Source organism: Camelus dromedarius, chromosome 32, assembly GCF_036321535.1.
Source record: "Camelus dromedarius isolate mCamDro1 chromosome 32, mCamDro1.pat, whole genome shotgun sequence".
Classification (NCBI taxonomy): domain Eukaryota; kingdom Metazoa; phylum Chordata; class Mammalia; order Artiodactyla; family Camelidae; genus Camelus; species Camelus dromedarius.
The window spans coordinates 14,049,088-14,062,704 of NC_087467.1; the positions used below are offsets into that span (position 1 = coordinate 14,049,088).

A 13,617-nucleotide genomic window follows, 5' to 3' on the forward strand; every position below is an offset into this window, starting at 1 on the left:
ACCAGATCGTGGAGTCAAATGAGACAAAGTGGTTATGAAACTAAGTGATTTATTACTTCCATTTATTTCATCCGAAGTCTGTAGGAGAAAACATCAAATTCTCTCAGGCTTGACCTTACTCACTGTGGCACAGCGCCTACCAGCCCTGGTCTCCTGACCTTCTTGGAGGCGGAGCTCCCCCAGGTTACATGCGACTCTGTCATTGCCTCCATCATTTACTTTGTTGATTGGTTTTTCTCAGAAGATTATTACCCTAAGGTGAGGAGCCTGTTGCCAGGACTAGACAATCAGGAATGATGCAAATCCAATTATAGCATTTGATGGAGTTTTTATCTTCCTCATTGCCTCCCTTCACTCTTATTTGCAAAAAAATGCAGAACACATTACACAGCTCTGCTAGCTTCTTCCCTGTTTTGACCCCAAAAGGTCTCCTGAACTGGTATTCTTGTGTCTACATTTTAAAACATAATTCATTTTCTTTTTTTCCGACAAATACATGCTTTCCCTCCTACTATTCCAAAGACTCCCTCTGATCAATACTGTTAATTCAATAGTGATTATTTGATTTTCTATTTTCTTTGCTAGACTGCAAGTTTTATAAGGACAAAAGCTGTTTCTCAGTTCATTACATAAGCTTTTATCTCCAGCACCAAGTGTAGTGCCTACTACATGGTAGACAGTCAGTAAGTGGTACATGCAAATCTTCTCATCTCTCGAGTTAATCATTGATTGTAATTCTGAGGCTGTCGTCCTCTCAGGACCAATATTTTCTGTGCTAATATATAGTTACAGATATATATTTTTGTCTTACTGGGCATTGTATTTAGCAATAAGAAACTACTTATTCTTCAAGATCTGACTCAAGTCCCATTTCTTTTACTAAACTCCACTTGATTACTCCATCCCATAATGGTAGCTCTTTTCTCCAAATATTTAACATTTTAATGTATGCACAATTACTTTGCTATTTATATTTTATAATATCCCTGATACTATCTTTTTTATTCTTATTTAACTCATGCTTTAATTCATTTAACACTTGCTGTTATGAACTATATATTTTATACTTCCCATTGCATCTAGCGTAGGTAATGCAGACGTAGATATATACATAGAATTGTCAGTGGTCCTGGTTTCGAGGGTGACTGTTTGAAAAGCTAGTCATCTTAATTTGAATAATAAATAGATAAATTTATATTCTTACATTTATATAATGTTACCAATTTTGATTTTTTTTTCCCCAAGTGACAGCTTCATGGAGTAGGTTTTAGAAGAGCAGTTGATTTTTATGTGCAGATATTTTCCTCCACTTTGAGGAGAGAGTACAGATTTCCTCGAGGCATCTATGTAATTCCAATTGTGTGTGAATCTGTTTTAAAAATACCTCTTCTCATGCAGGTTAGTCGTGTCTCTCAATTACATAGTCAGATGCATTGCACTTTTTTTTAACCACAAAAGAGAAATTGTCTTATTTTGAAGATTTTTTATTTCCTCTGACCTTCAGCTTTATCATTAGTTTGGGGGAATGTTTATTCTCTCCACTGTTTGTGTTTACTTTAAAAAGAAAAAAAAAAATTTAAGGCAGCACTGTTCCCAGAAGGACTTGGATAAGGAAACAAAATGCCATTCATCCAGTTTTTTTCTTTTAAATATTTTTCCCCAGTGATAGAAATATTTGAGTATATGTTGAAAAACAGGCAAAATATATTTTCTTGTGCCTCAAATAAGAAAACAGTTTTAAATGATCTATCAATCTACTGTAACTAGCCAACCTGTAGTAATAGAAATGAAAATGTAATCTTTTAAAACTAAAATACAATAATTCTTTTGACGTGAAATTAAATAATCCAAAACCATGTGGATTTTTTATGCAAGCCAATGGTATCAAATATTTTCTTTATTCTTTTAATATTTGAGTCTTTGTACAAAGATCAGTGCAGGGCATTTGGGGGGTAAGGAGGATTGGAGTTGACGGAAGACAGCAGAGGTTCAGCACACGTTCAGTGATCATGTTCTCTGTTACAGGGGACGTGGCTGCTTTTGGAGTCCAATAGGAGAGGTCACATCCCACAGTGATGATTAAGGCAGGCTTCTTGGGGAGGATGGCATTTGAACTTGGCCTTGGAGGGGAAGAATGTTTTGGTTAAATGGGGAAACTTCTGAATATGAATAATTATGATTTCCAGTATTCATGGAAGAGGGAACATCTTTAACAAAGGCTTCAGAGCAGTAAACTAGAATAATATTTCTAGGAAAACAAATATTTCCAGGAAAACAGTCTGACTGAAACTGTTTATGAAACGACTTAAACTGTTAGTCTAAGGAGTATGGACTGTTTCTGTATTAGCACAATGGAGGTTTTCTGTATTAGGGTTTAGTTTGTTAACAAGAAACAAGTACTTCCCCACTAGGTTTAAAACTTACCCAATTAAAAATTTTACAGTGTTTATCATGAAAACGACAGATTGTGAGCTTTTTATACATGTCTCTAAAGTTAAGCTTTTCACATATCTTCCAGCATCTTTCCTGAGCTCAACAATATTTTTAGTACAAAAAATAACTTTTTTCTTCAAAATTTAGTGCCTGATTCTTTTTGCATTTATTTATTACAGCGTAGCCTCTAAGTATTAATTGGCTAAAACATATTTACAGTGATTCCCAGGTGATAACTTTTCTAGAAGCTTAGCAGTTTTCTTTTTATGTAACTGTATGTAGACGTCACTGTATAAGAAACATGCCGGTGTGAACTGACTGGCCCTGATCAGCTGCACTGCACCAGAGTATCTGCCAAAGTCCGTAATTCTTACACCATCCCATTGTGCAAGTTAATATTCATTCCAAAATCTTGTTTGAACACTGGATTATCTGAGAAGTTAGGTAACTTTTGATTCTGTTTTGAACAGAATAATTTGACACTCTCTTAGTAATGGATTCTTATAACAATTTGTCTTAACATGTATTTCTTGGAATATCTTTGGAAAGCTTGCAGCATCAGTTTTGTTTTAAAAACTTGTGCTCCTAAAAATTTATTTTGCCATTTAATATTTATGCTCATCAACAAGTATCTTAAGTGTGAAATATCTAAAACAGAGACAGAATTGGAGATGGTTTAGCACGTGATGGCATTTAATAAAAGAAACACATCCATGAGTGACTGTGCTTCCATCTCCTATCCTCTGTGCTATGAAAGTGTAAAAGGACTAGATTACCCCGATAGTCGATGGAAGGCAGCGGCTGTGTCTGTTTTTTCTTGTGCATCTCCTTGCGGTCCCCGGGCTGCAGCTCTGTGTAAGGCATCTGCTGAGGTACTGTTTAAGTCATATGGCATCCAGCATATGGTACTCTCTTTTGCTATTTAGCAACTAAGTACAGAATAAATCCTCACAATGTGTAACAAAGATTCAAAAAGAAAAAATGAAGTCAAGTTTATTTTAGAATATTATAGCTTTCAATTATTTGGGTGTTATTAAGGATCGCTAACACTGGGAAACTGTATTCCCTAAGATGAAAAATATGAGAAAATGTCATTTGTTCTTTATATCCAGATATTAATGAAAGATTGTTCATACATTCGTTTACTCTGAACTTTTCCTTTTGTTGCCCACTTTTGCCTTATGAGTTTTGAGAAACGAAGTTTTCCAAGAAAAGGACATGTCTTTGCTAAAATAAATCACATTCAAATAAAAAATTTGGAAAATTTAAAAAAGAACAGCAGCATAACACAATTTTATCATATAGAAATAATGGCTAGATAATTTGTCATATGTTCTCTGTAGACTTTATTCTTTTTCTTTCCCGTTTGAAAATTTTTGGTTTTTGGTGGGACCCACTGTTTTAGGGCCTAATAATTACAAATTACTGACATTTGGATTTATTTGATTCCTCTTGCTTATTGGCCTTGTTTATTATGTTTTAAGAACAGTGTTTAAGTAAATCAAGATTATTTAAAATACAGAGGAAGCTACAGATTTGATTGTCTTTCTCCGTTTGTTTTTTTCATAAAAAGCTTAATGTTACTGATTTTTATTTGATGGAAGGGACCAATTTAAAGGATCCTAATGTATAATCAATAAAATCACAAATTATTTCAACTAAGTACATTTTTCTCACATTAATCTGGACGGGACATGACCTTTTACTTGATTTCACTTGATTTTTTAAGTGATGTGTGTGCATTTTGCAGCTTTCTCTTGCCAACATTGTTACTTTTTTTTTTTTTTTTAATAAAGTGGATTAAGATTTACTTTAGGGGTCCATGGAAGATACTGATAGTATCATTTATTTTCCTAACTTAAACGTACATTGAAAGACACTAGACCTCAACAGGGACATATTTTTGTGACTGAGAGACCTATTTATGCCAAACATTTATCCAAACAAGAAGCAGAGAAAGTTGAGTTAATGCCGCCTTCAGGTACGTTGGCCATCATGTCAGCTAGTTATTGTTTTCTCTTTTTAGCACTTTGCCTTTGAATAAAATTATTTATCTAGTATAGAATATATCATGGAAGGAAATGTTAATATTTTTTAAGTAGTGATATCAGTCCTTCTTGACAGCTGTTTTCCTTAAACATTTTGTTACTTATTCCTGTAAACCTTTTCTTTTTAGTCCTGGCTCTTTAGGATGTAGCCTTTTCTAGGTCAAGGCTTTGTCCTTTTTATGTACTAATTTATGTGCCCTGCATACAATAGATGCTTAATAATGATGCCCAAGGAAGGTACTGTATGCTTTCTTAAGGCAGCTAGAAGAAAACATGATATTAGTAAACGTAAAAATATGTTTATGCTCTTCGTTTAAGATTACTTAAAATCCGCTCATTTTATTTATTTTTTTTATTTATAGAAATGCTTCCACCATTACTTCAGAAGGTTGAAGTTGTCTCTGAAGCTTCTAGAGAAACTTGTGTAGCTTTGAGTGATTGCCTTAATCTCTTCACTAAACAAGAAGGGGTAGGTAGTTTGGAATTCAATTTTTTAAATGATTGTTTTTCAGTTATTTGAAATAAATAATACTTAATCATCCAGCACATCATTGCTTTCAAATTGTCCAAAGGTAGGAGAAAATAGAGTTAATAAAGGAAACAAAAGCTTAATTTTCCACCAAATTTAGAACATATTTATTTATTTATTTTCTTATTTTTTTTATCAAAGTATAGTAGATTTACAGTGTTAGTTTCAGGTGTACAGTGAAGTGATTCAGTTATATATACATATACACACACACACACACACATATTTTTCCAGATTCTTTTCCATTGCAGCTCATTACAAGTAAGTGAATATAGTTCCCTGTGCTCTACAGTAGGTCCTTGTTGTTTAAGAACTTATTTTATTCTTGATTTAAGCAGGATGATTCTGAAATAAGTTCTGATCATATCATCTAATTTGTTTATGTACCCGTATTCAACAAGTATATTTAAAGTTGTACTCAGGGTTGTTTACGACATTTCAATAAGGGGAATAAGAAAATGTTCTAGAACCCAGAGGTCTCTATATGAAGAATACATGCTTTTATTTGGAAAATAGATTGCTGTCATACTTAACTTACATGAACTGAGCTCAATGGATTAAATATTTTTTGTGCTCTTTGCAGCTTGCTGTCTCCCATTCAAAAATTTGCCCTTTGCTATATTCAAATCTGAGTGAAAGTGGTGTGCTTATCCATTAGTAACTCTTTCTCCAGGGACTGAAAAGTTGTAAAGATGTGTTACAGCTTCTTGGACTAGGATTTTTCTTTTTTGTGTTTTCTCCCATTTTCATGCAAACCAGGTAGCAATAGGCTTTTCCATTTTAATGCCTACATGTATGTTTAATTGTCAACGTTTTAGATTAAGACACTGAATTTCTTATTCTCATTACAATTGATTTGTGCCTTCTGGTTAGAGATTAAGTTTTGGTAAAACAAAATAGATGAAAATGCTTTTATGTGTGTTTCTCTTATATGTATTTTCCTATGATTAAAATAGAAGTCTTGTGAATTCATATGGAAAATTTTAAAATGTTGTGTTTATTATGTATGCCATAAATTCCATAATTATTTATTTGGAGAATAAGAAAAATATGTAACAATAATCTGAATTCATTTCAAACAAACTTACAGAAAGTCTTTCAGCAGAATTCTATTAAATACCACAGGAAAACATAATTATTCATTCAACATTTTAAATGTTTGAGTCCCTTAATAGTAGTTGAAAACATCCCTTCTCAGCATTTATATTTTTGGTGGTTTGCAAATTTCATATTCTAGCTTATTTAAATGAGGAATGATTTAGCGACCTAAATAAATCCAAATAGGATGGTAGCATTGCAGAACAGAGCAAATTATGATGTGATGAGATCCAGGTAATATTTACAACATTCTAAAACTACATTCACGTCTCTTATGTGGTACCTGATGAATGTACTGATAGCACTTTATTTCTAGAGATGTATAGTTTTAAGGTGAACACTAGGTTACAAGTAATGTAATTTCTGAAGAAGCCAACGTATCCTAATTTTTAACCTATTAAAAAAAATAGTCTAGGTAATCATCTCTATGTGAAAATTTAAATGTGCAAGAATATTAGCCTTAAGTTTAGTCTAATTAACCTCTTTAAGCCTTTTAAATTTGTCTTGAGGATTAAATAATTGTAAGCAAAATGCTTAGGGTAGTTCCTGATGCGCAGTAAGCCCTGAGTGTAAGTCAGCAGTTGGTATCGTGGAATGCTAACACTTGTGACCCCTCTTCTTTTCTCTGTTGCTATCTTGGAGCTTCTGTGTCTTTAACATTGGTTTTATCTTGTTTTGGGAGGAGATAGTGTTGTCTAAAGAAAATATTTGACTGCAGAATGGTTACGTTGTGTTTCCATCCTTATTACCCATATTACTGTTTAAGTGATGATGGGCGACTTAAGTTCTCTGAACTTTGATATCTTCATCTTTCAAGTAAGAAACCATGTAGAAAGTCCTTAAGAGCACTGGTCTGAAAGTCTAATGGACCTCTTAAATCTCAGTCTTTCCCTAACCAATTGTGGGACCTTGGTTAAATGAAAATATATAAACTGTAAAATGAAAATATATAAACACCTCAATGTTGAGTGTGGAGATCAGATGTATATGGATGAATAATCTGTATATAGAGCATATTAGCATATCACAAGGGCACAAAGTATTCATTTAGTAAATGACATTTATTGCATCAAACATTTAGAGTGTCTTCAGAACTTCTTTTCAGTAATTCTATGAAATATCAACTCTGTGGGGCCCTTAGTAGAAATCCATGAATGTCCTTATGAGAAGAATGGTTATAGACAATGAGAAGGCCTAAAAAATATTTGAAAGATAAATGGCGTCGTTGACATTGGTCTTATCAAATGGCTAAGAATGATAACATAAGAATTTAATAACTTAATAGAGGTCAGAGAGGAATAATTATGCACTATAATTCCTTATTTATTTGGCATCATAAACTATATTTCCGTTATCTGGAAATTTTATTAAAAGAGCAGTGATGAGCTTTGAACTCACATAGACCTGGGTCCAATTCCTGGCTCTGCTGTTTAATCTGTCTTCACTTCAGTTTTAAAGTGCAGTCTCCCTTTTAAAGTGGTGACCAACCAAAAGTGAGTGTTTTGAGGAATAAATGAGATCAAATTGGTAAAACACTTTGTATAGTACCTAGCACGAAATAGGGACCCCAGCCCCCAAAGCAGCCAAACTCTTTTTAGTCTAATCTTTTTTGAGGACAGTTACTCTAAATGTTACACATTTCCTTCTTAAATTAAAATTTTCCCAGTGAATACATCTTTTCTGGGTGCCTCATGATTGTCCTTTTGTATGTTCATAATTACTCTGTGCCTTAAGACAGAGACGCCTTCCGGGGATAATGTTGACAGGACCCTGTGTTTTAATTAAATGGCCCAGTCCTCTAATGCTTCTTGAATTCCTTTTTGCTCTTTATGGGTTTAAAAAAATTTTTTTTCTTTCTTGAGTTTTAGCTCAGCTTGGTGCCTGTCTCTAGCAGTGATACACTGACTCCTTCTGATTTACTTTTTCTGATTTCCTGTTTGTTAAAAAGAAAACCAGTCACCAAACTTGATGTCCAGAGTTAAGAGTAAACTGGCCCTGGGCAAGAAACTTAGAGGCTGATGATGAGTACAGGCCTTCATGCCCGAACCTGGGGCCTTCTGGTTCTGCGGTACATGGGTGCTCTGCTTCTTAGGGGTGCTCTGATACGGCCTGTGTCCTCAAGGTATCCACATGACGTCTACATAAATGAGGCCTTATGTAGGCATTTTTTACTTGAAGTAAAGCTCACTGCTTATGTTGTCAGGGAAAAAAACTGCAGTATATGAAATTAGCTGTAAAACATGTGACTGATTTACTAAAGGGAACCTTACTAGGTGTTTTTAAAGTGATATACTCAGGAAACGGAATGTGAAGGCTGTGATTTTTCTTTAATCTTCTTTGAGAGTTTCATTCAAAAGGCTAAAAACTGATTTCATGAATTATTGTTTCTGTAGTTTTCCTCACCAAAAGGTGGTATCAGAAGTGGTTACAGTGTTAACTCAGAAGTCGTCATTGGTCCCCGGCTGCTTCTGTGTATTCCTGAGCTCCCTTTTACATTAGTCAAACCAGTTTTTAGTGTAAGCTCACTTACAAAATATTTTATATGTTCACGTTAAACTCAAAGAGGTGTAACCCACATGTATGGTTGGGATGACAGTGATGCCAAGTTCGTGGTGTGGTGAAACAATTCAGACAATCAGCTGGAACCAACCAAAGGTACTGCTACTCTAGACCAGATGCTAAAGCCTTTGGAGAGAATTCATACCCTCATGCGGGCTCATAACTCCATGGTTCTGATATTCATTTAGCTTCCTGTGCTATTCAGAGTCCTTTAATCCTTATCTCTTTCATTTATAATGTTTGTATCTTTCAGGCCTTCACCTTTCTCTGTCTCTTCTCTGAGCAAAATTCTTTGTTAAACAGTAGGCAATCATTGCATATGCTACCAACTCCCTACCACTCCCTCATTCCAGTTTTTATCTTCTGTCTCCTATCTTGCTTCAAAAACACCTACTCTCTTTGAAGTTCTCTACTCCCTTATAGCTTCTCTATCTCCCTACATCCCTTTCCAATTCCACTTTTGAAAGTCTGATACCTTCTGTTTCTACTTCATTCCTCACCTGGTCCGCTGGAAACCACTCTTGTCAATATCTCTTTGTCGCCAAGTCAGAGAATACCTTTCAACTATCTCACTTGTCCTTTGAAGGATCTGGCAGTTGACTACTGCTTGCTTTTTGGAATGCTTCTCTGATTTCCATGGTGCTTACTGTATGTGGCTTCTCTTTCCTTTATAGCAACTCCTCCTCAGTCTTCTTCTAAAGCATCCTTTCTTTTGCCTGTGCTTTGCATCTTAGTATCCCTAAGTTTCCGTGGGTGGCTTCTCGCTCAGCATTCTTCCCGGATGATCTCACCCACTCCTTCAACCAGAAATCCATGATGATTCAGGTATCTCCACCTTGGATTTCTCCTGAGCTATGAACCAGTATATCCAGTTGCCTTTTGGACATTTACATATGGATATATCAGAGGCATTTCAAGACCAATATGCCTAAAACTGAGTTATCGATTCAAGTCAAAGGTAAAATTAACACCTGTTCAGTAATTCAAGCCGGAAACATGAGAGCTGTCTCTGGTTCTTTCTTCCTCCTCATCCCCACCCTTAGGCAAGTCCTGTCCTTTTTACTTCCTGCATCTCAGTTTTCTGTCTTCCTTCACTCCCTTTCCTCAAGCCCAGCACCACAGATTCCTCATTGCCACTCTGTTAAAGTTCTCAGGATTGCTCTGTTGGATAGATGATTGCTGCCATTTCCCAGTCCCAGGTTCCACCCTTCAAAACTGAGTTAGATGTCCCTACTCCTGTTCTAGAAGTTCCTTGGTGGTGTAGTGCTTCTGACATTGTATCATTATGTATTTACTTATCTGATTATGTATTTACTTAACCGAAGCTCCTTAAGTATCGTATTTTTGTAGCATCTGTGTCTAGCATAGTGCTTGGCATGTACTAGACAGTTAATAAGTGCTTGAATAAATGAATGAAGAATGTACCAAGGAGAGAACACAAGCTTTTGGGTCAGACCAAGCAGGACCTAACTCTGCTATCTCAGCCTGGAGCAAATTAATACATGTTTGAGAGTGCCATTTCCAAATCTGAAAATGAGAATACACATGAATTATTTTATGTGACGTTCTTCCCTAAGGCGCCTGGCACATTTTAGGTGCTCTGTAAATTGCCTTTGTAAGTTGCCTTCTGAAACAAAGTAGCCTTTGTTGTTCATTGTTTTGTTTTGCTGTGTAGTACTCCTTTTCTAAACTGAATTCATTCTCTAATTTTTAGGGCCCAGGGAGAAAGAGTCTATAGCAAGTTCTCTTTAGTGCCAAATGTGACTTTTCAAAATATAGTAATATTTAGTCACCAATTTAGAATTAAATAGAAAATAAACTGACTTTTCGAAGACCTTATGAAACCTCAAGACATTAATTCCAACTTTTTCGAATATAGCCCCATCTTATCTTTTGCACATTTTATGTCTGTAAGTGCAAATACAGCCACCACTGCTTGAAGGGTGAACTGAAAGTCCCCGAGGACCTTGCCAAAGAGATACTCAATTCTGTTGTTTTACTCTGCTTCCCAAAGTCAAGGACAGGTTTACATGCCTTAGGCTAAAAACTATTGTTGGAAGAAACAGGTTTGTTGTTTTTTCCTCACCAGAGCCTCATAGTTAACCAGAACTTTAATTAGCCTGAACATCCCACTTAAGTATAGTATTGATGTGCTGGGTTTACCTGTCCTTTTGAGCTTCTGTGTACCCTTTAAGCCTGGCCAGAATAGGAAACCACCTATTTCATATGAGTAAGTTTCACATTAGGATTCAGATTCATACTGTTGTCCTTATTGCTCAAATGGAAGCCTATAAAAAATAAAGGAAGTGTATAAAAAATAAATAGATGAAGATTAGCTCAGTCTTTGTCGTGGAATCGGAAACGTTAACTCTTCAGTGTAAGCCTGAGCGTCAGTTACTTTCGAGGGGGAAGGCTCCAGAAGAGAGGATCCCTTTGCTTTTCCCGAGGGGCGGGCTGGCCATTTAAAAGTTGCCAGGGTCGCGTCTCCAGGACGGGGTGGAGCGCGGCGCCTGCTCCAGGACCGGGCCGGAGCCTCGGCGGGGTGCTGGCAGGGCGCGAGTAGCAGTGCCTGTCCGCCCGCCTGCCCCGAAAACCCCGGCCTGCTGCCCCCCCCCACCCCCACCCCCACCCCCCCCCCCCCCGGCAGGTCCCTACCTGCGCCTCCGAGCGGGCGCCGCGGGCGGGGGAGGGGGCGGGGAGGAGGACGGACGCCGCGGGCAGCCGCGGAGCCGCCCGCTGCAGGCCATTTGCCGGCAGCGAGCCCGGGAGGGCGGCGGTGCGGGCCGAGGGGCCAGCGCGGACCTCTGGCGGCCCCGGGCGCGGCGCGGGAGTCCTGGGCCGCGCCTCTGCTCGACCTCGGCGGGAGCCGGGGTCAGGCTGCGCAAAGGTGACTTCGGGAGACCTTGCGGTGCCGCCCTGGGTCGCACCTCCCCGCTGCGCTGGAGGGGAGGCGGAGGAACAGGCCGAGCGCATTCGTGTGGAGCCGCGAGGAGCGCCGGGTGGAGCGCGCAGGCGGGGAGCCCCGGCCCCGGCCCCGGCCCAGGTGGGTGGGCGAGTGCCCGCGCGGGGGCTCTGCCGGGTCAGCCTCGGGGACGAACGAGGACGCCTGGGAAGGAAGGGGGAGGGCGGCCGGCGAGCTCTAGGGACGTAGTAGATGTAAGAATAGTTGAACGCGAGTGTGCGAAGCGGAGTGCAGCGGTGGAGGGGTGCGCGAAGCCGGGAGACCCTGCCTGCCCAGCCCGCTGTGTGTGCATCGGGGTTCCTGCAGGAAGAGCCGCTGGGGGGAAGCCCGTGGACGGATAGTTTTTTCGGCTGCATATTGGTAGTAGGTCAAATAGGGCCGGAGTGGGAGGAGTAAGGCAGTGAAAGACATTGTTGTCCTAAATAACCTTCCAAGTTAGTGATTTTTTGCATGTCTTTGCCCTGGCTGACATTGAGATGAACTTACCATCCGCTGTTCAGAGGCCTCTAAAATTAAAAACTACAGCAACAAAACAAAACCCAAGGAGAAATGCTTGAGTTGATTGAGAAGAGAAAGGGAAATTATATCGGGGTTGGGGATTGGGGAGGTGGCTTTTAACTTTGTTTTGATTAGAGATTTTTGATTACTCATAGCCTTTCTTTGTAGCCTAAACCAGTGGAGAATCACGTTCCCCAGCATTCATGGCATGTGGCTAGTTGTTTTGTGTTTTCTGTTGTGCAGATTTTTTTTTCTGGATTTGGAGGGAGGGTAGTATTAAGGATTTGGGTAGGAGGGTGGGGAAGGGCTTCTACAGCTTTTGGGAGTTATTAAAGCTACTAAAAGTTTCTTAATTTCAATTAGGTTCAAAGACAGAATGAAGGCATTTGATTTAGAAGACATTGCATTGCTTAGCAGGAATCTTGCAAAAGAGAAAAATGCTTAAAATGCGTGTTGGTGGAGTAATGTGTAGGCTAGAATGTGGAGATCTAAATATAAATTTTCTTTTCAGTTTGAGGACACACTAAAATTAATCTCTGGTCCAAATAATGTTTGATTTCCACCCTGAGGATTGATGACTTCGGCAAGTTATCTCAGCTTCCATTGAGTAGGCATTTAACTTGAATGTGAAGACCAGAGAGCTGTTTCAGCCTTTGTCCCAGGACTACTTTTACTAGATTGGGGACCTCAAGGGATTTGCATCATTGTGAATATAACTGCAGGACTCTAGTCTTCTTTAGATGCTCTTTAAAGGTTAATTTTAGGGGATTTCATTGATGATGAAAGTGACCCGCATAATCTCCCTTCCCTTAGTTGTGCGCTATGCAGAATGGGGGGAAATTAAAATTAAAAAGCTTATTAGGGTTCCCAGATTAAAAGCAAATGCATCTACTGGTGCTCAAGCTAGTATATAAATATAGTCCAAGCACATTTTATAAATTATTTTTTAAGCTTTTTTTTTTTTTTTTTCTGGTGGGCAGAGATAATTAAGTTTATTTTTTAGTGGAGGTACTGAGGATCAAACCCAGGACCTTGTGCATGCTAAGCATGCACTCTACCACTGAGCTATACTCTCCCCACTAGTCCAAGCACATTTTAAACATAAATTTACAATAAATGATTCATAAAGTAATTATGCAACACCATACTTTAAGCTCTGTACATTTTGTTGCTTTTTATTGCATACAATGTTTGGGGTGGGGAGGTAATTAGGTTTATTTATCTATTTAATGGCAGTACTGGGGATTGAACCCAGGACCTCGTGCTTGCTAAGCATGTGCTCTACCACTGAGCTGTACCCTCCCCCCATTGTGTACAGTTTTTGAGTTTACTATTTACATTCTCTTAAAAAGGTATGATTTATGATTGCATAATTATTGTATTTATCAGCTCTATGAAGATTATAAGAAAACTTTTAATTCCTTTAGAAAGTACGAATTTAGAATTTTTACTTAGTCCACATTATTCCTAAATTTTTAGCTTGTATATAT

The 13,617-nt window shown here is 38.1% G+C and overlaps 1 protein-coding gene across 6 annotated transcripts in view; it reads left to right on the forward strand.

Moving 5' to 3' along the window:
• OSBPL1A (oxysterol binding protein like 1A) overlaps positions 1–13,617 on the forward strand; it is a 154,622-nt gene that overhangs the window by 57,388 nt on the left and 83,617 nt on the right. For 4 of the 6 annotated variants that reach the window (XM_031439047.2, XM_031439046.2, XM_031439049.2 and 1 more), the window contains one exon: positions 4,844–4,950. In XM_031439047.2, the coding sequence (XP_031294907.1) occupies positions 4,844–4,950 (107 nt within the window). Of the gene's footprint in view, positions 1–4,843; positions 4,951–11,448; positions 11,711–13,617 lie in introns of those variants that run through there. The other 2 variants (XM_031439050.2, XM_031439052.2) reach the window with 1 other exon arrangement.